The sequence below is a fragment of the Mus caroli genome, chromosome 10, assembly GCF_900094665.2.
Source record: "Mus caroli chromosome 10, CAROLI_EIJ_v1.1, whole genome shotgun sequence".
In the NCBI taxonomy this organism is placed as follows: Eukaryota; Metazoa; Chordata; class Mammalia; order Rodentia; family Muridae; genus Mus; species Mus caroli.
Window position 1 is genome coordinate 5,385,007 of NC_034579.1, and position 26,074 is coordinate 5,411,080.

The 26,074-nt window shown below is 44.5% G+C and overlaps 1 protein-coding gene across 3 annotated transcripts in view; it reads right to left on the reverse strand.

Moving 5' to 3' along the window:
- Sash1 (SAM and SH3 domain containing 1) overlaps positions 1-26,074 on the reverse strand; it is a 224,609-nt gene that overhangs the window by 158,480 nt on the left and 40,055 nt on the right. Inside the window, exon 1 of one of the 3 annotated variants that reach the window (XM_029482359.1) lies at positions 4,760-5,511. The exons of 1 other annotated variant lie outside the window; for it this stretch is intronic. In XM_029482359.1, coding sequence (XP_029338219.1) covers positions 4,760-4,900 — 141 coding nt within the window. In that variant the 5' untranslated portion in view covers positions 4,901-5,511. Of the gene's footprint in view, positions 1-4,759; positions 5,512-26,074 lie in introns of those variants that run through there. One more of the 3 variants, XM_021174241.2, reaches the window with a different exon arrangement.

The following is a 26,074-nucleotide window of genomic DNA, read 5'->3' on the forward strand; positions in this document are numbered from 1 at the left end:
TGCAGGCACAAGCATGGTTTGTTGGAACAGGTCTTACCTACTGAAAGGATCCAGGATCAGGTACACACACAGGCTCAGTCTAGCAATGGAACACCATCCTCCCACTTGATAAGGGCTGCCTCTACCCTATAGCCACATCCAACCACAGAGAAGAGAGAAGGTTCTTACAATGGAGCAAAAGGGTCAGAGAAGGCAGAGAATGGCCAATGAAAGCCAATCGGCAAGCGACCAAGATCGTAGGTGGCTGGGAACAGGCGCCTCCTATAGGAGAAAATGCAACTTCCCCTCTCACTCTGAATGCTTGGTTTGGTTTGGTTTGGTTTGGTTTGGTTTGGTTTGGTTGGTTTTCTCAGGAAGACAAGTAACCTTCAGGACTTCCTGGACCAAGTCATCAACCAAACTCACCTGGGGACCCTCCCAGCCTGTGCAGGTGAGGCACAGGCTTTCAACAGAAGGAAAGATTCCAGCGAGGTCACAGTACTGTTAAGCCAAGGTTCTCCACCGCAGCCTACCCCAGCCCCATCTCTGGCCTCAGGTCCTTGTAGCTGAGGGACACTCGTGAGCTTCCGGCCCCTCCTGCCTCCGCCTCCAGTGGAGTGCTGGGCGGAAAGACTGTAGGCCATCACACCAGGCTGGGATGATGTGGTGGGTATTCCTTGGGGCAGGCTAGGCCGGCAGGCTACCCATTGAGCCACCCCTCCAGTCCCCGACTCTCAAATCCCAATGTGTAAATTTAATTAGATCATTAGCTGATAGGCTTAACTCAAGACACCTCCCAAGAGTACTTGTAAATGAACTAACTGTTCCCTGAGGAGTCACCTTGCTAAAATCCCTCAGGATCTCACTAACAACTCTCCTCCCCCACACTTGACCTGACAAAGAAACAGGAATGGATTCTTCAGTTTCCTCTTCTCCTTTCATTGAAGGTCGGGGTTCTGCTTTATTTCGGAACTGAAGTAAGCAGCAAGACATCTAAATATAATAACTCTGAGGATTCCTGTCAACTCTGCAGTTTTCCACAACTTGCTTAAGACTCGGGACCTTTCCACACAATGGGTATTTTCAGTGCAGTGCTAGGAACTGAGGATAAACTACAGAGTCTGCAAGGGACAGAGGAAGCTCAGGGTTGGGGGAGGTGTGCCTTGCAGGATCCTGGGAACAAGAAGGACTTAACTGAACTTCTTCCCAGTTAGTAGCTATGAGGCCTGGCTTAGCCTTAGAGGCCCTTAGTTACTGGAGGCCAAAGCTAAATGACCATTCCCATTTGCCACAAGATTAAGCAGTCCTAGAAAAATAAAAATAAAATAAACCAGGGAAGAGAAGAAAAAAAAAAAACTTCTCATATCTAAACCACATTTTAAATAAATTTGGCAATTCCCACTCTTAAAACCAAGTATTGGCCAGGCATGGTGGCACACACCTTTAATCCCAGCACTCGGGAGGCAGAGGCAGGCGGATTTCTGAGTTCGAGGTCAGCCTGGTCTACAAGGTGAGTTCCAGGACAGCCAGGGCTACACAGAGAAACCCTGTCTCAAAAAACAAAAACAAAATGAAACCCAAAAACCAAGTATTGTCACCAGTCAAAAACCTGAGGGTAGCCACAGTAAATAGAGAACAATTATGTGGGACTTGAATACTTCTGCACTTCTGGGCAGACATCTGTTGAATCATGCCATAGGGAAGGGTGCTGTGCTTTAAAAATCTAGGCCTGGCCACACTGTCACACCAGGGGGGATGGCATGTTTATGCTTAGGATTCACACACATTTCACAGTTTGCTATTACCTTTGAAGCGCCTGGGTTTTGGTTTGGCGGATGGAATTGCCCAAATGGTAGCTTCTGCAGGAACAGAATTCATTAGCACCCTCAAAAGGAACTTGTTATAAGGGATATTTTAATGAGACTTCTGTATTTCACAAGTACACAGTTCTTTTTTGACTTTGACACTATGCTCTTAGTACCCAGTTAATTCCCGGCACTGGGAACTGAACACTGGATTCAGATGCCGGCCGACTCCATTCTCTAGATAATGAGAAGTAGAGCTTTCCATGAGACAGTCTCTTCATTTACAATTTCTGTATTGACTTATTAGTAATATTTATTCTATCACTGCTTACTTTCCATTACTTTCCACTGCTTACTTTGTTTTAGACTGTTTTATTATTCTCTCAGCAAGTATTTTGTTAACAATTGAACACAACCATTTGCTGCTTATCTGTGCACTGACTGAATTAATTTATAAGCAAAAAGGTGTTCTTGTGAACTCAAATATTCATACCTTGTTTGCTGAATTAGAGCTAATTAATTAACTAATGATGCCATGCCACAGCCTTCCCTAGATTATAACGTAGAAATTCCACCCTCCCCCTGCCTTGGCCCTGTTAGGAACAGGGGGCCCCCTCTCATTGTTCAGCACTCTCAGAGATAGGGTCCTGCTCTCTACCTACAAAGGTGTTCACCTACTCGGGTGATAGGCAATGGTCTGGGGTCAGCTCAAACATTGTCACCAACAATGTACAGGCCATTATAGTCAAACCCTTCAGATGACTATAGACTTCCATAATTAAAAACACAAAATAAAAGAAACTGTACCTCATGTTTCAACAAAAACGGGGCCACCCAAATGTCACCTCTGTGTCTTGAAATATTGCCCCAAAGGTGTAGGTTTTAATAAACACCTGTAAGGCAGCTCTCTAGTGGTAGCAAGAGCCCTCCTCATAACATAGGACCTTCCCGCTAGTATGTACAGAGGCACGGCAGCCAGGTCTACCTCTCTGCATTTTACTACCGAATGCCCAACTTTTTTTTTTTTGTCCCAAAGGAAATGGAGACTGTATAAAGGATAGGAGAAGGGTTGGGCCATACTGACGCTCTCTCCTGCTTCACACTCAACTCCAGGCTGAGTAAGAAAACATCTATTTTCTCTTTCATCTGCTCTTTGAATACCAGGTTTGATCTCCTAGGGCCCCACCCCTTCTTTTACCTCAGCCAAAGAACACTCAGCTACAACTGGGCTAGAATCTGCCAGGGAAAGGGATGCAAATATTCAGAAAGGGTGACCTGCCAATCCTCCTCCCCAAACAGCACTTGGTGTGACTTGCACTTTTCCCAGCACTCCCCTCCCCCAACCCACCCACGGCACACCCACCTAAGGATGGCAACCGGGAGATACTATCAAAGCAGCACTCTCTGGGACTGAAAAAGTCAGAGTGGCTTTTGGGCAAGAACCAAGATAAGGTGTCTGCCGGTTTAAAACTTAAGATTGTCTGTCACCACTCACAAAACAATCGCTTGATTTCCTGCAATTCAACTGGGAATTGTATGTATCTCTGAAAAAGTTTAGGAGATGCAACAGATTTTAAATCCACAAGACTTACGTACACAGCATACATACATACATACATACATACATACATACATAAAGCTCTAACGTAGGTAAATATGTCTTTTATTATGTATTTGAAAGCACAGACAGAAATCTTTAACCCAGGAAAATGAGATACACTGAACTTCAAGATGCCCAAAAAGATGAGACATAGGCTCTATTTGCAAGAAAAAAATATACAGAGCTGTATTCATTGACCATCTACCATTCATCTGGCAATATGCTGAGTACCTCATAAACATGGACCTAGTGCCTCTCATAAAACCCAGGACACATCTTCCTGTTTTTCAAGTGAGATGGAGAATCAGGAGTGAATCACCTTGATATGGTAATTGTAGACAGACAACTGGGGAGCAGGGATTTGAACCAGGCTAACTCACTTCAAAGCCCAAGACTTTAACCACTATGGAGAAAACTACACACTGTATCATGCCCAAAGAGGCACTGCTAAAACCCTAGGGAGCAGGGATTTGAACCAGACTAACTCCAAAGCCCAAGACTGTAATCACTATGAAGAAAACTATATCGTTCCCAAAGAGACACGGCTAACACCCTATCCATCCAAGGTAAACTCGTAGCAGGTTAAAATTTCATCCTCAGTGGAACTACTTTCCAGAACTAAGATAAATCCAGAGGCAGTTTTAACCACTGGACAGTTCAAAACCTCTTTTTTTTTTTGGGGGGGGGGGGTGGGTTTTTTTTTTTTTTGTTTTTGTTGTTTTTGTTTTGGTTTTTTGGTTTTTTTCGAGACAGGGTTTCTCTGTGTAGTGCCGGCTGTCCTGGAACTCACTCTGTAGACCAGGCTGGCCTCGAACTCAGAAATCCGCCTGCCTCTGCCTCCCAGGTGCGCCACCACGCCCGGCAGTTCACAACCCCTTATCAGCACCGATTCAGCAATATATGCCTTATTGTTCTCCGCGCCAAACATATAAAACAAATATCCTGTAATTCTACAAACTAGAAGAGCTGAGGGCAGAGCAAGTAAACACCGTGGTAGTTCTGCACAAGGAAACGGTTGTTTTCCGCTCATGGGCACAGGACAAGCCCTGTGCGGATAAACATCAATACCAAGAGGCCATTAGGAATCCACTCGCCAAATATTTACAAGTAGTATTTACATCTACTCTTTCTGGCTTTTTCCACGCCAACTTTTCTAAGCAGGTGTCCCTAATTACAGTCGATTGTTCAAGAGGTGTCTCTGATACGACCCGATGAGTAGAGTTTTTTTTGTTTGGTTGGTTTGGTTTGGTTTGGTTTTTCTAAATTACAGTTTCAACCCCTATATAGAGAGAACACAGCGGAGAGAAGAAAGGTGACCAATAGGTGGGCGAGGGGTGAGCCCCGCTTCCCCCGCCTGCCTCCCCAGGTAGCTCACCAGGATGCCCATCACGTCGGTCCAGAGGCGGGAGATTGACTCAGAGACACCGGCCTCGGGCTCCAGCTCCCGGGCAGGATCCACCTCCGGCTCAGGCTCGGGCTCCGGCGCCGGGCTAGCAGCTCCCGCGTCCTCCTCCATGGCCGCGTCCCCGTGTGTCCGGGTCCCCGCGCTGCCCACGGCTCGCAGCAGCGCGTCGGCAGACGGGGCGCAAGTTCTCCGCCCGCGGCGTCACCGGGCCGCGCCCCCGCGTCGCATGCCCCAGGCTCCTCTGGGTACGAGCACCACTGCCTAGACTGGCACCTCGATCCCGGGTGACCGCGATTGACAACTCCAGAAACTTTTCCTAGCCCGGCCGGGCGCAGCAACAGGGTAGCTGGAGCGGAGTCCACAACACTGTCTGCGGCGGGGAGTTCACGGGACCAGGGAAACAGGAGCCACACCGCACGGGTGCTGCGTCCTGTTTCGGGGACCGGCTACGGGTGGCACACGACTCGCCTCTACTGGAGAGTTTGTGTAAGGCTGGGCAGGGGACAGTGACGCCTGTGGACCCGGGCTAGTTAGTCCTGGACCCCTCTCTTAAGAATGAGCTCTTCCAACTCCACATGACTCCCTCCCCTCCAGGCTCAAGAAAGCGTTTAGCAACAAAAGGTGCTCTGATGTCAGGCGCTTTGCATGGAAATGAGCCTCAGCCTGGCCAACAAATCGCCTTTTGAAAGCGCCACCGCGCCACGGGCCCGGGGCCCTGCACAAGTCCCCAATCGCGCCATTCACCCTGCGCCTTCCGCCACGGAAACTGCAGAAAGTTAATCTTTAAGCCTCTCGCTGAGTTTGAGTTCAAGAGGAGTCCGTATGGTGACAACCCCTAAAATTACAGTCCTGTCTGTCAAGCTTCTTGGAAAACAAAGTGTGACAAAGCTCGCCTGGTCACGAGCCATTGTTTGGGTCGTAAGTCCGGGCGTTTCGGCTCCCGAGTGGCCGCAGTGCCGTGCACTTCTAGGGGTTTCAGCCCTCTTTGAGCTGTAAGGTTTTTTTTTTTTTTTTTTTTTTTTTTCGTGGAAGAAACAGGCAAGGGGTATGTTCAAAATAAAAGTTAATTTTATGGCCGCTAAGCCCATGCACAGTTCAGGCCTCGATATGTTTAACCAAGTGAAAATGCCAGAGGGAAATATCCCCGAAGAGGTCCATTTTCCCCCTTCTCCCCCTCCTCCTCCTTTTAAAAACTAATCAAAAATTTTTTCTAAGAGATGACAATGCCTATCCTATTTGATTTTGTGGCTGCTCACTTTGTGAAACTAAAGAAACCCACGGAATCTGCCTCTTAATTAAGGAGGTGGAGTGGGCAGGGGGTGAAGTGAGGGTCCCCCGGATAGAACAATTACTTCTGAAGTGTCTCTATCTCTTTCTCAGCTTGCATACATTGAGAACACCATTCTATGCAATGGGTGAATAGCTCTCATTCACAATGTCAAAGCCTAAAAAGAAGTGGGAGGTGGGCAGGAGAGATGGAGTGCTGGGTGTAAGTGATTGCTCGGGAAGCCTGGTGACCTGATAGGCCCAGAATCTAAGTAAAACCCTACCATAGCAGTATGGGCCTATAAGGCTGGGAAGTAGAGACATCGGGATTTTCATGGCTTTAGTGGCTGGCATTCCAGACAGCTGCTAAGCTCCAGGTTCATTGAGAATGGATCATGTCTCAAAAAACAAGGTGGTATATGGTAGAAAAAGACACCTGACATTACTCTGCCGTCCACAGGTATGTGTATAAGTGAATGTACACACACACACACAAGATTTTACTACCCCTTCTCACACTTTTTAGGTTGGAGGATAGTGTGTGTGTGTGTGTGTGTGTGTGTGTGGTGTTCTAACTGAAGAAGAGCCCTAGAGCCTGAATGAGTGGAGCCAGGCCAGAAGTTTCTCTGGGCTAATGCAGTTCCAGATGTTGGGTTTCAGGGCTGGGAGGAGTGAACTAGGTGCCCATTTAACATTTCCAAGTGGACCTAGCCTCTAGATTTTTCCAGAATCCCTCAGTCCCCTTTGCCTGGCCCTGGCCTACCAGACCTGGGCTTCCCCTCCCCCAGGGGCTCTTCCCTATATAATCAGACATTTTGTTTTCTCTCCTCCCTCTGTCCTTCCCTCCGTCTATCTCTCCCTCAACCTCTTCTCTCTCTCTCTCTCTCTCTCTCTCTCTCTCTCTCTCTCTCTCTCTCTCTCTCTCCTTTCTTTCTTAATTTCTCTCCCCCACCCACCCTCTTCCTTTCTGCATGGTGACTTCCCTGGTCTTGTTCCTTGGGACTGGTGAACCGATTGAGAGCTGTCCTCCAATAAACCTGCCTTTCTAACTTAATTTGGCTTGAATTGGTTTATCCTATCGTCGGAGAAACCTATGTCCCAGCAGCACTGGTGCTGTCTGATGCTAGGAGTCGAAACGAACTCCACTAAGAAAGAAAATGGTTTTATCTATAAAGACACCAAAATAAATGGTGAGAAAAGGAAAATAGACTTTATAGAGATCTTTAAGGTGGAGACATGCAGTCTGCCCTCTGCATGAAAACCTACAGAGTGAGTTATGCAAGCAGGAGTTCGGGTTGGGTCTAAGAAGAACCCATGCAGACACCAATCAGGACTCTATGTCTTCTTGACTCAGATGACCTGAGGGCCTTTCCATGCAACAGTTTCCCTATCCAAGAGGAAGTAAGGCCAAGCTAATTGCTACCCAGCAGGTCCTTCAGAGGCCAGTGTGCTTCCAGGTCACCTAAAGCTAGCAAGGCCTTGCTGTACCACATGAGCTACATCTGAACCTTAGCTAGCATTTGGCGCTTATAGCAGGCTGCCCTTGAATCTGCTCCACAGTGAGCTCCCTTTCCTGGCAGTGCCTTACACCTGGCTGGGGGAAGGAGATAAACAATATGTTGGGGGTGGGCATATGGCTATGTCTATGGTGGCAAATTACATTTTTGCCTGAATGTCTGCCTCTCTACTTCTGGAACAGATCATTTTGACCAGGGGCTAGAGAGATGGCTTAGTGGTTAAGAGCACTGACTGTTCTTCCAGAGGTCCTGAGTTCAATTCCCAGTAGCCACATGGTAGCTCACAACCATCTGTAATGGGATCCAATGCCCTCTTCTAGTATCTCTGAAGACAGCTACAGTGTACTCATATAAATAAAATAATAATAATTAAAAAGGTGAAACAGAAGTGTTTGTTTCTCTCTTTCTCTCTGTCTCTGTGTGTGTGTGTGTGTTCTGTCTATTTTTAATGACTTAAGCTTATACACCCCAACACAGACAGAAAGATCAGGAGTTAAAGTCTGGCTTTGGCTATATAAAACACTAAAAAATAATAAACAAACAAACAAACATAAGTATATGCTGAATCTCCTTATCAAATTTCATAAACTAACTTAAAATGTAACTAAACATTGCCCTAAAATGGGTCTTGTCTCCTAAAATGCCTTCTCAGGTTTTTAAACTATTCCTTTTCCTTTATCAAAGAATTACAATCATCGCTCATCTTCATTTTTCATCTGATTTTGGTCTATGTTTGATTTCCACAAACCCTGTCAAGGTAAGGAAAGGAGAGAGAGAGAGAGTACACTAAGATCCTATGGCTCCAAGTGGTCCTTTCCACCCAGGCTCTCTTCCAGCTTGCTGGAATTGGGAAATCAATTCTGCCACTCTTGACCAATGCTTTTGTTTGTTGGTATTATGTATGGTGTTGGTTTGAATAAGAATGGCCCCCTTTGGCTCCAGTATTTGAATGCTTAGACCACTGGGAGTGGTGCTATTTGAAGGGATTAAGAGGATTTAGGAGTTGAGCCCTAGTTAAAGTAGGTGTGGCCTTGTTGGAGGAAGTGTGTCACCAGGGGTAGGCTTGGAGGTTTTAAAAGCCCAGGCCAGGCCCAGTGTTCTTTCCTTTTTTTGTCTGTCTGCAGACCAGAAAGTTAGCCCTCACCTCCTGCTCTGGTTGTCAGCTGTGCTTGCACCGGGATGATGAGGGACTAAACCTCTGAAACAAAAAGCAATTAAATGCTTTCTTCTACGAGAGCTTCTGTGGTCCTGGTGGTGGTTTGAATAAGAATGTCCCCCTTTGGCTCCCGTATTTGAATGCTAAATCACCTGGGAGTGGTGCTATCTGAAAGGATTAGGATTAAGAATTGAGTTTTTGCCAGGGTGATGGCTCATGACTTTAATCCCAGCACTTGGGAGGCAGAGGCAGGCAGATGCAGGCAGATTTCTGAGTTCGAGGCCAGCCTGGTCTACAGAGTGAGTTCCAGGATAGCCAGGGCTATACAGAGAAACCCTGTCTTGAAAAAATAATAAATGAATGAATGAATAAATAAATAAACAAACAAATAAATAAAAGAATTGAGCTTTTGTGAGCGAATCCTCACACCAATAGAACAATGACTAAGGCAGTATCCCAGGCTAACCTTGAACTCACAATGTAGCAAAGGATAGCCTTGGCCTTTGCCTCCCAAGTGCTGGGATTTCAGGTCTGGACCATTACAAATCAATGTGGTCAGCTCAAGTAAATGTATTAGAAATGGCTGACATATTGTCACCATATGTCATATGTTACACGTATGTTATTATAAAACACAGGACTACATATACATGTTTATAATGACTTTTTGTGAATGTTCTTTCAGTGAGTCAGGATTCCAAGTTTTCAGGCCCCGTCACTGGAAGTTGCAAGGTAGCTAGGTAGTTAGGTTTCTTGATTCAGTCTGAGTAAGCCATTATGACAACAACAAGAAAGGCAACTGGACTTCAGGCGGTGTGGTGGTGAAAGTACAGATTTACCATGGAAAGCACAAATATTAATTTGCCCCCAGCCCTCCACCCCCATCCCCTGGAGCTGAAGACTAAACCCTAGGCCTTAGGCTTGCTAATAAGTGTTTTACCGCTTGAGCTAAATCCCAACCCAGAAAGCACAAATATCAGAAATGAGACAAGTTACGGTTATGTTTTTGAAACATTTGGCAAATTATTTATGTCCTATGTAAAAGAGGGCCACGCCGCCTGTTTTCAGAGTTCTGAGGTTATTGGTGATTATGCAAGGATCTTCACCCAGGAGAACTCTGCCCCCTTCCCCAGCCCTCCCCACACACAGACACACACTCATCCAGTGAGGCCAGATCTGAGTTTCCTTCCGTGTTCATCATACCTAAGGTCTTGGGTCACACAAAGTCATTCCTAGCCCTGGAATGTGGTCATGAGTCACAAAGCTGAGAGGCTACCTCTGGCCGGGTGTGGTCACAAGGACTCTGCAGTCACCTCCGTTTGTACTCTCTGGTTTTTGTTTTTGTTTGTTTTTGTTTTTCTGTGTTTGGGGTGTTTGTTCATTTTTGTGTGCTGGAGATCAAGCCCAGCCTCTCCCACCAAGCTGTATTACCCATCTCTCATCAGCCTTCACAGTGAATATAATAATAATAACAGTAAAGACAGTTATCTGTTTACCCATACTTTCTCTTTGGAATTGTGCTTAAAATTAAGATACATTTTATGACTGGGTGTGGTGGCACTTGCCATTAATCCCAGCTATCTGGAAGCAGAGATAGGCGGGTCTTTGAGTTAGAGGACAGATTGAATTCCAGGAGAGCCAGGGCTACATGGAGAAACTCTGTCTCCAAACAAACAAACAAACAAACAAGTCTTGTAAACGTCAACATTCTTAAACCACTGCTGAGGATTCCCCTTCACCATCCAAACCTCCACCCAGCTCCTTTGCATTGTGTTTAAGTTGTGTTTGCGTGTGTAGCGGGGATGGGAGGCTAACGTGTGCCTAATTCCATAAAGGCCAGGTCTCTGACTGAAGCCAAAGCTCTGGGTTTGTTTTTTGTTTTGTTTTTCAAATAGGCTGGCAGCCAGCAACCTCCAGTGATCCTCCTATCCCTGCACTCCACAGTCCCAGGGTTAGGGTTAGAGGTGTGAATAACACCTGTCATTCCTCGCCTGCTAGGTGGTCGCTGGGATCTGAATTTGGGTCCTCAAGGTGGTGTTGCAAGTGCTCTTAACTCCTGAGCCAGCTGGTCAGTCTTGTACATCCCTCCCACCCCCCATGAGTGTCTCAGGCTTTAAGCAAGTTGGTCAAGGGTTCATCCAGTGAGCTGGACCCCTAACTCATTCCTTCCCATTTGAATCCTGCATTCCATTCATCTGCTGGTTTCCACACCCTGGCTCTCTCTTCATTCTTTCCTCTGATCCGTACCACGCCCACCCCAAACAGAGATGAGCCCAGTTGATGGTTTCCTAGAACTGGGTCAAGTTGATCCACTTTCCTTCATCTTCACTGCCAGCCTCTGTTATCATTTTCTACTCTGTTACCAATAGCAGTTCTTCCCATCTCGAGGGCACAATCACAACATCATCTACAAGTTCGTTTTTTGTGTTCCTTCAGATCTTACAGTTTGGTTTTGGTTTTGGTTTTGAGGCAGGGTCTCAAAAGGGTCTCATTATGTATACCTGGGTGACTTGGAACTCCTTCTGTAGACCAGAGTGACCTTAAATTCACAGAATTCCACCTCCCTCTGCCTCCTGAGGGCTGGGATGAGAGGGCTGTACCTTCATGCCTGGCCAGGCAATTTGTACATGCCACTTCACAGGGGATGGTGCTGTGGGCTCAAGTGTGACAGACTTTGGGCAAGCCGAAACAAGAAAAGTGGGGTACTGCTGAAAAAATGTGAAGTTTTAACAGACTATATTGAAAAATTACACCAGTGTGTCCCCACAAATGAATAAATATGCAACTTTTAAAATTTACTGATTAGGGCTAGAGAGAAGGTTTAGCCATTAAAGGCTAGGCTCAACACCAAGGAAGGAAGGAAGGAAGGAAGGAAGGAAGGAAGGAAGGAAGGAAGGAAGGAAGGAAGGAAGGAAGGAAGGAGAAATCACTGATTAAAGATGCTGTGGGGAGATAAGCATGCAACTGTAGTTTCACATATCTATAATCCCAGGACTTGAGAGGCAGGGGCATGGAAACCAGAAACCCAAAGCCAGCTTGAACTTCCTAAGACCCTGTCTGAAAAAAAAAAGAGGTGGGAGGGAGGGAGGGAAGGAAGGAAGGAAGGAAAGAGAAGAAGAGGGACAAGGAAGAGGAAAAGAAGGGGAAAGGAGAAAGGGAAAAAGGAAAAGGGGAAGAAAATGGAATTACTTGCCTGAAGCTACTTTTCAGGGTGTTTTGATTGTTTGATTGTTGCTTGCTTTGTTTGGGTGAGAGGCCGTCTTATTATGTAAACTTTAAACTCTCTATATTCTTAGCTTCCTGAATGCCAGAATCCCAGGCTTCCACATTTTCACACCCAGGTTTCAAAGGGCAGAAAATTAAGTATCTACACTAAAGTAATAAACTCTCTGCAAGCATGACACCTTTCTTCGGAACAAAATTTAGTTAACAAATTAGTTAAATACTTGTTTTGTATAGCATATATTAAAATTGAGAGATTATAAATACCCTAATTTATACTTGGCATTGAAGTTGAGCAATGAAAACAGAGAAGCCCATTTAATTATTTTGCCACTCATCAGTAATGGCTCCTCTCTGGCACTCCCAAGTGGGGCATCCACAGTGCCTTGGGGAACTGAATTCCAGGAGCATCTGACAGGCTAAAATGTTTCTCTCCAACAAATTTTCCAATGATTTCTTTTTTTTCCTCACAAAGACCTGAAAGGTGATCCAATTCCATACAAAATCAAGTGCCTGGCTTTTTGGTTTGATTTGGTTCCGTTGCTGTTGTTTTGCTGTAAATACTTGAGAGAAATGAGAAAAAAAAAAAATCTGAGAGCAAGGTAAGGAGTAACTAAAAAAAAAAAAAAAAATGAAAACATGGGCTGAAGACATGGTTCAGCAGTTAAGAGTGCTGCCTGTTCTTCCAGATGACCTGGGTTCGATTCCCAGCACCCACATGATGGCTTACAACCATCTGTAACTCCAATTTTACTAAATAGGATCTAGCAAGCTGTCTGCGCTCCACAGGCATCAGACTTGCAAATGGAGCCCAGTCATACATGCAGGCAAAACATAAAATAATAATTTGAGAACTTTTTTTATGTTGAATATTGTCAAAAAAAAGTCAAGATGACAAGGCAAATGAAGGAAGAATGGGAAAGTCTACATTCCTGTGAAATCTCTTTATTTGTACATTTCATTATTAATTGATATGTTTATTAGTATGTGTGTGTGTGTGTGTGTGTGTGCGTGTGTGTGTGAGCCTATGCACACATGCTTATAAAAACATGTGCACGTGGGTGTTTGCAGAAGCCAGAAGAGGATGACAGATCTCCTGGTGCTGGGATTCTACATGGCTGTTAACCTCTCTCTATGTCAGTACTGGGAACCACACTTAGATCCGTCCTCTATGAAAACAGCAACTTCTTCTGCCCTCTGAGTCATCTCTTTAACCCCGGCTGAAATCTCTCCTACTATGAGAAGCAACAGTACTTCTAACCCTGGCTGGTTACAGGTCTTCCTCTGTGGTAGTTGCCATAGAAATATCAAGAGTCTGTCTGTGAGTGACTCTATTGGACACAACAGTAACATCACAGCTATTTCATTCCATAATCTAAGATCACACTACTAGCCATTTGTGGTGGCGATTGCCTTTGGGAGGCAAAGGCAGGCAAATTTCTGTGAGTTCCAGACCAGCAGGTCCATATATTAAGGTTTAGGCCAGCTGGAGCTACAGAGTGAGACCCATCTCAACAAACAAACAAATGTAACAACAATGAAAATCAGACTCAGGAGGCTGGAGAGATGGCTCAGCGTTTAGGAACATATGCTGCTCTTGCAGAGGACCTGAGTTCAGTTCACATGTTAGACAGCTCACAAGTGCCTAGTGCTTACAACCCCAAATGATCTGAGGCCTCTGCCCTCCACAGTCACCTGAACACCATGAGCACATACAAACACACACACACACACACACATTCACAGGTGGACACACGCATACAAATAACTTTAAAATAGATTTTAAGTCATTTGTTCTTTAAGTCAGGGTCCAACTCTACATCCTGAGCTGGCCTCAAATATGAGATCTTTCTAATTTAACATCCCAGGCACCGGAATGGCAATGTGTGCCATCATGCCCAGGCAGCCTAGAAAATTCCTAAAGCCATATGTAATTCTCAACTGGCACATTATATAGAGCTCTGGTTTGAATCTGAAATATGTCTCTATGGCTCACTTAAACCCTGAGTTCCCAGGTTGAGACACTATCTGGAAGACTGTGCTCCTTTGGAAAGTAGGGCTCCTTTGGAACTTTGGCTGATGTAAGTAGATTAAAAGAAGCAGGCCTTTGGAGGTCATGCCCTCTCCTGTTTCCTGCACATAGTCATTGTGTCCTGCCTGCTGCCACGCGGAGTCTGTCACACACTCCTGATGCCATCAGTTCTGTCTTGCCTTCTCTGCTACTGAGACCAAGGAGTTTGATGTTCCCATTTGGGTTCTTAATTTTATCAGTAAAGAATTTAAAAATGGACATAGAAGGGATTCCAAGAGCAATGTCATCGGAATTAGAGAGGGGAACAGCGGGGAGGGCAATCTGTAAATCTAGGAAGCTTGGAGGGGGTGGGGGTGGGATAGCACAGTGAGGAGGGAAAAGCAAGAACGTCAAGCCTTTTGAGTTAGAGGTCAAAATGTTGGCATGTTCAGCTATAGTGGTCAGGAGGTGTTGCATTGTGGAAGGGACAGAGGCTTCAGAGAAAAAATGAGAGAGTCCAATCATAGAAAGTGTGCTTGGGCTTTTGGCCAGTGTTGTGGTTTGAGTAGTTATGGCTCCCACAGACTCACATGTTTGAAAGCCATAGGATGTGGCACCATTATACGGTGTGGCCTTGTTGGAGTGGGTGTGGCCTTGTTGGAGGAGGTGTGGCCTTGTTGGAGGATGTGTGTGCTCAAGCTCCTCTCAGTGTGCAATAGAGTCCCCTTCTGCTGCCTGTGGTTCAAGAAGTAGAATCCTTAGCTGCCTCTCCAGCACCACGTCTGCCTGGGCCTGCCAACCTTCCTGCCATGACAATAAAAGATGAAACCTCTGAAACTGTAAGCCAGACCCAATGAAATGTTTGCCTTTATAAGAGTTGCTGTGGTCATGGTGTCTGTTCACAGCGATGAAATTCTAACTAAGATGGTCAATATGCAAGACAGAGATTTAAAAAAAAAAAAAAAGAAGAAGAAGAGGAAGGGAAAGGAAGAGCATGCATAGTGAGGGCATCTGACGCCAAGCTCTTGTGCTCCAGAACAAGGGACTGCACCAGGGGCACATAGTTAAAAAGAGGATAGATAGCTGGATAGATGATAGCTGATAGATAGATGATAGATGAAAAATAGATGATAGATAGATAGATAGATAGATAGATAGATAGATAGATAGATGGTAGAAAGATGGAAGATGAGAGATGATGGATGGATAGATAGATCGTAGAAAGATGATAGCTGATAAATAGGTTACAGATGGATAGATAGATGGATAGATAGATGGTAGAAGGATGGAAGATGATAGATGATGGATAGATAGATTGTAGAAAGATGATAGCTGATAGATAGGTTACGGATGGATAGATAGATGGATAGATAGATAGATGGATAGATGGATAGATGGATAGATGGATAGATGGATAGATGGATAGATGGATAGATGGATAGATAGATAGATGGTAGGAGGATGGAAGATGATAGATGATGGATAGATAGATAGATCGTAGAAAGATGATAGCTGATAGATAGGTTACGGATGGATAGATAGATGGATGGATAGATAGATGATAGTATTTATTAAGAAAGAAAAAAATTAGCAAGAGTGGGCGTGGTCTAGTGTGCTGAGGGAAAGCCCTCAAGAGTATTGAGACTGAGCCACCAGGTGTATAGCTCTGTATAGGATATTTACATCACACTTGCTTCTACTTTGGAAGGCACAGACTTTTTTTGAGCATGCTCTGTTTATTCCATGATGCCCAAGTGAGGAAGGGTTTCTAGCTTTTCCTCTGCTAACTGGATTCTTTTGCATGTGAACCTGGATGTTCCAGTCCGCAGTTTCTACTGTCATTCCTACTGTGGTGGAGTATGGCCCTCTGAAACCATGAGCCAAAATCAGCTTCTTTCCTGAACTTGTCTCTTCTGGGAACTTTGGTCACAGCCAAAAGGAATACACTCAGAAACATGCATTACTAGCAGGAAGCAAGATTCTAGTAGGCTGTCTATGGGTACCTATGAGGACCAAAAATGTGAGCAACTAGAGCTGACTGCTATTTGTTGAAAGCAAAGAACCAAAGGAATCCAACTCAATATAAACTAAAAAATAAACTAAGATGGGAAGGAAAGCCATGACACTATAGGAGAGGGCCCTGCCACAAGAAGAAAAAAAGAACCCGTGGAGACTGATACTTAGAATCAAGACCTTGCTATTTATCATTTTACTTAAACTTTTTGAGAATGTTAAAAAAAACAAAAAAACAAAAAAACAAAAACAGAAACAAAAACTGTCTCAGTGTCATGGTACATTGGGCACCAGTTCCGCTTCTGGTGAGGAGCCCAGAGGAAATTTTGGGTCCTTTTCAGGCATCGTGCACCTGAGGGTATGTGATGCACATGGTGCATGCAGGAGCCCACATGTCAGAAGGGGATGAGGATGCCCAGGAATTAGAGTTACAGGCTGTAAGAGTTCTTAGCTGCTGCTGCTGTTGTTGAGGCAGGGTCTTTCACTGGCCTGGAACCTACTGTGCGTGTGGGATAAGGGCTGGCTGGCTAGCCATTGGGCCCCAGGCATCCTTCTGTCTCCCAGCATCAGCATCACAAGCATGCATTAAGCTTTCTCTCTCTCTCTCTCTCTCTCTTTCTTTCTTTCTTTCTTTCTTTCTTTCTTTCTTTCTTTCTTTCTTTCTTTCTTCCTCTCTCTCTCTCTTTCTCTCTTTCTTTCTTTCTTTCTTTCTTTCTTTCTCTCTTTCTTTCTCTCTTTCTTTCTTTTTTAAGTTTTTAGATGGGTTCTGGGGATCAAGCTATGGTCCTGGTGATTTCTCAGCAGGCACTTTACACAGTCAGCTACTTCCTCAGCCTTGAGTAATTTTCATTTCTAAAGCCTCTGGTTAAGTATAACGATCTGTTTAAAAACAAAACAAAACAACAATAACAACAACAACAACAAAACATATGTGTTGGCTCAGCACAAAATTTAGAAGGACAGTGTAATATTTCTTTCACTAATCATTTTTTAAAAGCCTAAGAAATTTGCTATAGGCATGACTCGAGGATACCCAGGCCTGCATTAGCTCTCCGTGGCTGATTTCATTCTGCTCTGTCCCTCGTGCAGAAGCCCAGATTTTGGATCGCACGAAACTTGATTTCTCTCCTAGTAACCTTCGCCCACTGCCTGTTACAAAGCGAACAAAAGAACTCCAACTGTCCCTCCAGCTGTAAACCTCTATTATTTTAGAATCTCAGTACTGTAGCTCTTCCTTCTCATGAGATACAGTTTTCCCTGCTTCCCATGAAAAGTGGAGTCTAACGGACTCTCCTAGAGATGATCAAGGTCATTTTATTCTCCTGGATCCTTTCTTTCACATCAAGTTTCCTGTAACACACAGGCACATATACACACAGATTCATGTAAGACACACCGAATTACACAGTCACATAGACACACACAGAGAGACACATGAACACATACACATACAGACACATAGATACAGACACAGAGACACATACACACATAGACACACATACACACACATACACAGATACATGTAAGACACACAGAAACACAGTCACACAAACATACAGAGATACACATGGACACACATAGACACACAGACATATAGACATACAGACACAGAGACACATACACACATAGACACACACACAGAGAGATATACATATACACAGAGAGACAGACCCTCCTACACATACAGGCTCACAGAGAGATACAGACATATACAGACACACATTGATACACAGACACACAGACACACACATACAGATAGAGGCGGGGGGGGGGGGCTCAGTTATTGCAGCTTCTCTGAGAATCCTTACACAACTGCATATATTAATAAATGAGCCTTGTCACAAACTCATCAAAAGAGGTGGCACAGGGGACTGCCTCAAAGAGCTTCTCACATGAGGATACAGAAGGTTCTAGTTACAGGACAGTGGGTCAGAAGGGCCTCTTTAATTAACGCCTTGGTGGAGTTTGGTGAAACAGTTCCCTGTTTAGGGAAGTATATACCACTCACTGTTCCTATGGTGGGGGCTGGCCTGAAAAGGGTTTGAAATTTAAAAAAAAAAAAAAATAGTCGCCTGGGCAAGCAGGCACCAGATTCTCTTTTTACCATTTTCTCTCTCAGTGAATGCAAGAAAGAAAATGTTTTAATGACATGCCTGGGCCTAATTTGTTCTCATTGCTCATAAATGGAACAACTAGGTGCTATCTACCCTCTGTCTAATGAATGTTCTCGAGAATCAGATGATGTTGATTCTAATAGCAAAGAGACACTTCACAAAGAACCCTTGTTCTGGAAATTAGGTCATCTGGACAGTCTACCCATTAAGAAAAAGCCTATTCTGCTTCCAAGGTCACCTATTGGGGCAGGAAATCTTTCAGCCAGCAAACCAACATCTGGCCCGAAAGCTTCCAGGCTGAGATGCCAGTTTCCTGATCTAAATGGAGCACACATGGGAGAGAAAGGAAAAACAGTCTTCATTTGCCCAAGCAGTCTTCACTGCGGCATAGATAAGGAGCCTTTGGAGAAGGAGCTCTGCTTTGCTCATCAGCATACGCAGAACCTGCGCTCCTTTCTGTAGAAGTCCTAAGAGCAAAGGCTCAGGCTAATCGCTTGCCAGTAAACCCATAAATAAACTCGCCTTAGCTGATCATTTATACTGACTCATTCCAGACTGTGCAAGAATTTGCCTTTTTTTTTTTTTTTTAATTTGTTTGCTCAGTTTGGGCGTGGCAGACTGAGCTGGGGCCTCAGGACTGCTAAGCACAGACCTTACCATTGAGCTACGTCCGTAGTCCTAAGGATGACTTTTGTACTTTAAGGAGCCAACTCAAAGCAACAGGATCAAACTTGAAGGAACGAGTTGAGAAGGTGTTTGCTACATTTGAATATAAACTGGGGCTGCCTAGGCCCACTAATTGAGCAGCTTATCCCCAGTGGTGGCCCTGTTGTAAGAAATGGTGGAAATGTCAGGAATTGGGGCTTAGCTGGAGGACATAAGACACTGGGTATGTGCCTTTGAAGATGATTATACTGGTCCCTGGCTCCCTCACCCCACCCTCTGCTTTTTGTGTATCATGAGGTGAGTGGGCTCCGTTACTCACTACAATGCCATCTTCCATAGGTTCATTTTTAAATAAAACTAGTGGTGGAGTTTTAAAGAAAAATGTTTAAGAATATCAAAGATCGGAGCTGGAGAAATGTCTCAGTGGTTAAGAGCACTGACTGCTCTGCTCTTCCAGAGGTCCTAAGTTTAATTCCTGGCAACCACATGGTGGCTAACAACCACCTGTAATGGGATACAATGCCCTCTTCTGGTGTGTCTGAAGAGATAGACAGTGTATTCACATACATAAAATAAATAAATTAAAAAAAAAAAAAAAAGAGCCGGGCGTGGTGGCGCACTCCTTTAATCCCAGCACTTGGGAGTTGGGAGGCAGATGCAGGCAAATTTCTAAGTTCAAGGCCAGCCTGGTCTACAAAGTGAGTTCCAGGACAGCCAGGGCTATACAGAGAAACCCTATCTCGAAAAACAAAACAAAAAGCAAAACAAACAAACAAAAAAAGCCCAAAACTACTACAGTGGGAGACTTTAAGATTTAAGAGAAAGCTCTGATAAAAATAATGCCTCAGAGATAAGGACTGTGATGATGAAGATGATGGTGGTGACATGATGATGGAGATTACAGAGATGCTGGTGATAGTAAATTGCATTAATGAGGAATGACAGACATAAGGCTCCCTTTTTTAGAAGTCAGTACACTATTCAGCAGTGTTAATTTCTTTTTCTTTTTAACATTAGCAGTGGGCCACTGTGCTAGGAATGGCTTCCATAGGCTTTTGTGTCTGAATGTTTATCATTAAAGAATGTTACTATTTGACAGAGATTGGGAGGAGTGGCCTTGTTAGAGGAAGTTGGTCACTGGGGGTGGGCTTTCAGGTTTCAAAAGCCCAAACCAGCCGGGCGTGGTGGCGCACGCCTTTAATCCCAGCACTCGGGAGGCGGAGGCAGGCGGATTTCTGAGTTCGAGGCCAGCCTGGTCTACAAAGTGAGTTCCAGGACAGCCAGGGCTATACAGAGAAACCCTGTCTCGAAAAACCAAAAAAAAAAAAAAAAAAAAAAAAAAAAAAAAAAAAAGTAAAAAGCCCAAGCCAGGCCCAGTGTCTCTCTTTCTCTGTATACAGATCAGGATGTTAGCTGACAGCTATTACCTCAGTACTGTGTCTGCCCATGTGCCACCATGCTTCCCGCCACGATGATAATGGACTAAACCTCTGGAACTGTAAGTCAGCCCCAATTAAATGCGTTCCTTTGTAAGAGTTGCTGTGACCTGGTGTCTCTTCACAGCAACAGAACAGGGACTAAGAAAGCCACCTCCCTTGCAGCAGAGTTTTCCCAGAAGGTCTTGGTTCAGACTGTCTTGTCTGGTCTCCAATCTAAAGTGACGTCACCTTTCACACCTTTGGTCTCCTTTATCCCAAACTCAAAAGGGCATTAAAGGAAATGCCCAAGGTCTTTTTGATCCCCAACATTCTGTAATCTACAAGTGGACACTTTCAGAGTGGAAATGACTTCAGGCCCCAAACAGAAGGGAGGCCCTGATTTTACCTTTGCTTTTTGGAGACAGACTCACATCGCCCCAGCTGGCCTTGTACTTACTATGTAGTCAAGCATGGCCTTGAACTACTAATCCTTCTGCCTCTACCTCCCAAGTAAAGAGATTGTATGTATGTGCCACACTTGGCTTTAAAAGGAGGCTTTGAAAGACTGAGAACCAAAGAAATACCTTTCCTACTTAGTAGCAGTTCTATATATTCTATATAGTAGAATGATCATCCCATTTTAAAAATGCAGGCATTGTGTTCTCCCTCCCTCTGCCTCCTCCCTCCCTCCCCACCTCCCTTTCTTTCTCTATTCCCTTTATTTCTACAGTGCTATATATATGTCCTTAGTATATACTAGGCAAGAGCTCAACCACTGAGCAACATGCCCAGTCCTGAAATGTACACCTCGCTGAGGACACTAAAAGCATCCTAAAGTTTTCTACCTGGAAAGCAAACAGTATCTTCAAAAAGCTGCCAATGGAACATGACTGGTGTAAGGAAAATTGTAACTTGTTTATTTGCGACAAGATTCAAAATCTGGCAGGATTCATATCCGTTGACCCAGCATTCAGAATCATGGTCATTTACCCCTGTAAATTGTTGGAGCAAAAGCTCTGCCCAGAGGTTTATTATTGAATTGTATGTGATATTGAAGATTTGCAAAGAAACATCCCACTTTATAACTAAAGAATGGTCGAATCAATGGTGATACGGTGTCTTGAAGGCTTAATGTGTATAGATTAAGATGTTAGTGGAAACACATGTCACGAGCATGCTAATGAGCCTCTGTGGGAAAACATTCCTCAGAAATAAAGTACCCAGCATGAGCACACAGGTGAGGCGGGCTCACAAACATCCTATGCAAGTGTTTGCAATGGTGTGGTAGGAGATCTGGGTTTTATTTTATTTTTTTAACGAATAAGTGACTATGAAACAGAAACTGTTGACTATTAAGACGGTTGAAATTTGAATTAAATTATCTTTGAAAAGTCTTCTGTGCTGCTACTATGCTTACTTAATAACAGACACCGTTACTGTTGGTAACTAATGCTTGCTCGGGAATTACTCTGTGTGGGCGCTCCCTTAGATGGGAAATATTTTGAGTTCTATTTTAAAATTTATTTTGGGGGATAGGGTCTCTTGGAACCCATGATGAGTTCAAATTCATTATGTGGCTGAAGCTGACCTTAGATTTCAGATCCTCCCGGGATGACGGGAGCACGCCACTATGTCCAGCTTAATATTTTGTAATACAACCTACTTGTTACCTTCTAACACGGGGCTGCTAGTCTTCCGCTTTCAGATTCATGGATTCATGGAGGCAAATTCAACTGCTAGCAGACCCATAGGAAAGAGAAGGAAAGAGGGAAAGAAACAGGGAAGGAGGGAGGGAGGAAAGGGAACAAAGGCAAGCAGGCAGCAGGCTACCTTAGTAAATGGGTATGACAGAAACCGAGGCTCGTTAACAGGTCTTTTAGACCACAAGGATCCCAGTGTGTAGCATAGTCAGTAAATCTCAGCACTTAAGAAGTCTGAGTTCTCACTCATGCCTGGGCTCCCTGAGCAAACACTTGCCAGAACTGGAAGGACTGGGTTCCAGAGACTGAGGGATGAAGGGAAAGTTCCTCTGGGAACAGCCATAGAAGTGTACCCTTTCACCTTCCTTGTGAGCATTCCTCAATGCCCCTGCCCTTTCCTCCCCCTCCCCCCAAACGATGGAGCATGTCATAGAAGGTTTACAAAAAGCAGTGTTTGAAGAAAGACAGAACGGCATGGCAAATAGCTCACAAATGGCAAATGAGCCTATCCAACAACAGTAAGCCTAAACCACTAAGTCCACAGTGCCGTAAGTCTTTAAGCATGGCCTCAAAGCTTGGCGATAATAATCGATACTCAGAACCACCTCTTTTGATCCACCCATGGAGTTTCACTTTCTTGGTTTTTCAGGTCTGATGATTAACAAGGTGTCATGGGTGACCAAGAACTCCTTTTTGGACCGAGTATTACAATTGCCTAGGTCTGTAGATGCCATTGGAATCTCATGCCTGCATCCAAGACAACTAGTTAGCCTCTGGACAAGTTCCCGCTAGAATTTCCTGGACATAGAGTCTGCCTCCTTTACTGTTCATCTCTAGGTTTTCCACTAAGAGGTACTATTTTTCGAACGATTGGCCATTTCTCCTGACTCTGTCCTTTTTCTGGCTGACTCAGAATCTACTGCAAACGTAGCCAGTTCTGTGTCTGATCAAAACCGTATTCCTGGAGGCCCAAGTGGCAGCATTGTGAAACATTCCCATTCTTTGGTTTCATCAGCCTTTACTGCAAACACATCCTCATTTGCTCTTGCAAGTGCTTACCTATTAGAGATACAGACCTGGTCCCACGATTCTGTAATGCTCAACTGTGTGGGGGACTGAGGATCTCAGTAAAGCATTGATTGATTGATTGATTGATTGATTGATTGATTCTACCTGTGTCCTCTCAACAGAAGGAGCCAGGTTTCACTCAGAGACATTTATAGTCTATGACAGAAAACCATCAAAACCTCTCAGAAACTGGTCATGCCAAGTCCGCTCTTTTGATCTGTACACTAAGATACCTCACTTTTAATGCCAAGAGAAGAAAAATATATACATAAGGGTCTGAATTCACATTGCCCACCATTTCCTGAGAGCTTTCTGCTAATCACAAAATTCATTCTGGACAAGCCAATTAATCTGGGCACCATGCCTTGAAGTGGGCAGGGACCGAGGGTCACTCAACGTCAATAGTACCATGACGTATATCATCTGTGTCACGTACCCACTTAATTTGTTCCTGGCGTGAATACACGAATTTTTATTTCTGCTATTATCCTCATATCCTGTCTAGACTGAAAACAACCTTTGAGCGACTCCCTTCATGTTCAGTGACTTGAAAGTCCAAGAGATCAGTCAGCCCAGTGCTGGTGCTGCTAAGACTCTGGTGGGTCCCCGAGACTTCCAGGAACCAAGGGGAGACATGGAAGCTACATCTGACTGCTTTCCAAACCTAGATACAACCCAAGCTCCTGGAGTAAACATCCAACTACGACAAGTCATTGGTACCAGTAATGGACGTTTGAGGAAGGACGTAGAAGGAACATTTGGACTTTGTGTGATTCTGGTTTGAAAACCTCAGTGCTCCAAGACGTGAGTGAACAGAAGGAGTATTGTGTCCCCAGAGCTGAGAGGGGTGCACCCACTGGGCCAGAGAACAGGGATCCAGAAATCATAAGATGGCCAGGATGCTGCTGGCAGGTTGCATTGAGTTTTGAGATTTTTGCCAGGACAAAACACTGATTTAACAAGGTAAGAAAACCTTTCAACTCTTCCTTCTGTCTCCTCCAGACATCAGCACCATGCTGCCTTTAGTTCAAGAGGAGCAACAAGAAGAAGGTTGGCTAGAATATACTCCCTTGTCTGAGCCCCAAGTGTTCATGGGAGATATTCAGGTGATGTCTTTCTTAGGGTCCCAGTGTTCAAAGTCATATAAAACTGACCAAATAGTAAGGTTATTTGTATCAGGAAAAAAATGCTGCCTTCTGGGGGCTGGAGAGATGGCTCAGTAGTTAAGAGCACTGACTGCTCTTCCAAAGGTCCTGAGTTCAAATCCCAGCAACCACATGGTGGCTCACAACCATCCTTAATGAAATCTGACTCCCTCTTCTGGAGTGTCTGAAGATAGCAACAATGTTCTTACATATAATAAATAAATTTTTAAAAATCCTGCCTTCTAAGAAATTTACCTAAACTTCAAGAAAGGGACTGAGTATAGGGGCTTTGGTTTCAACCACACTAGGTTCATCTCCTGGCAACTTGGTCTCTGAAGTTTACTTTCTTCATGATAAAAGGGGCCTAGTGAACAAGGAGATGCCAAAGTATCGATAAGAGTGGTTAGTAAATTCAGGTACAAATATTGCATAAATGGCCCACAGTTAATGATGAACAAAAGAATACTAGCTTTATTTTATTCGTTTACTTACTTACTTACTTATTTGCTTATAGAGGGTCTTACTCTATAGCTCAGGCTGGCCTGGAGCCTGGAGCTCATTATGAAGCTAAGGCTGACCTCAACCTCAAATGTCAGTCTCCCTCCACCATTGTCCACCATAGCCTCCTAAGTGCTAGGATTACAGACTGCCATTGCCACCCTAAGAAGCCCTTCTACTTTTGAAAACATATCTCACGGAAAAGCGCTTAATCTTATTAGCTAGCTCCAGGCACAAGGCATGATTACATAGACTGCCATAGTGCTTACTCTAACTTTCATTTGATATCAATAATAAATAGTAGTCCCGTGAAAATTTGCAGATCCCTGCCTGATTTACAAAATCAATTAGAGGGTAGGGACGCAGCCTATAGGTAGAGAACTTCTCTAGCATGCTGAAACCCCTAGATTTGATCTAAGACCCTAAAAAGGAAATCATATACAGTATTTCCCCATGAAGATCCTTGGCACTTAAGAGAGAAAAGTTCCTTCTATGTCCCCTGCCCCCCCCCCCCCCCCCCCCCCCCCCCCCCCCCGTGCTCTCTGCTCTTTCTTGTTCCTTCCTTTGAACTGAGAACACCTTAGTGTTGCTGACTAGAGGGGAGAGAAGGGATCATGTTCCAAAGTTTAGTTCGAGGAACTCAAATGAAAGCATATGCCCCTTTGATTATAGAAAAATGACCATGAATGTCTGAGAAACAACCCTCAGACATCAGGCACAAGGTAATGTGCTCAGTGCACTCCTCATTACCATATAAATTGTTTTCAAGTCTGATCGAATAGGATATGATTAATGAATGAATGGAGGAAAACCAATAGAATTTCAGAGTCCATTCCTAAATTCACCAGGTGTTTTGTGTGTGTGTGTGTGTGTGTGTGAGATGAGTGTGCAGGGTTGCCTTGGGTACTGGGTGAGGGGCAGTGTGGCCTTGGCATTGCCTTTGCTTACTCCTAGGACATGACATGCCGATGCGTTCCTTCACATATGGCTCTATAATAAAAAAGTTGCACAAATTACAGCTGTTCAGGGGCATGATGTCTGCCCGCACATTGTCTTCCTGTTGGAATTGTTGGTAGCCTGCAAGGATTTCTGAGGCCACTTCCTAGTCCTCCTTGCTTCCTATTTTGAGAAGCCCAAGCTGTTTGTGGTACAAATTTAATACAACCTGAATTGTTCATTGCTCATGAAACTCTGGACAGGGAAACACTGGACTCATGTTAAGGCTAAGTGCAGGAGGCAAAGGTTCCCTTGATGAGGTTTTCCAGAACTTAGAGCCCTTCAAGAAGACAGGGAAAGATGAGCAAGTCAAGGGAGACATATCAGCCAGGCAAGTCTTTTGACTTAACAGTACACTCAAGGCAGCTGACAGAATTGTGATCTCTGCCAAGAGCAGGTAGCAACTTTGAATTCCATGAACGAGTGTACTACACATACACAGTCACACACACACACACACACACACACACACACACACACACACACACACACACA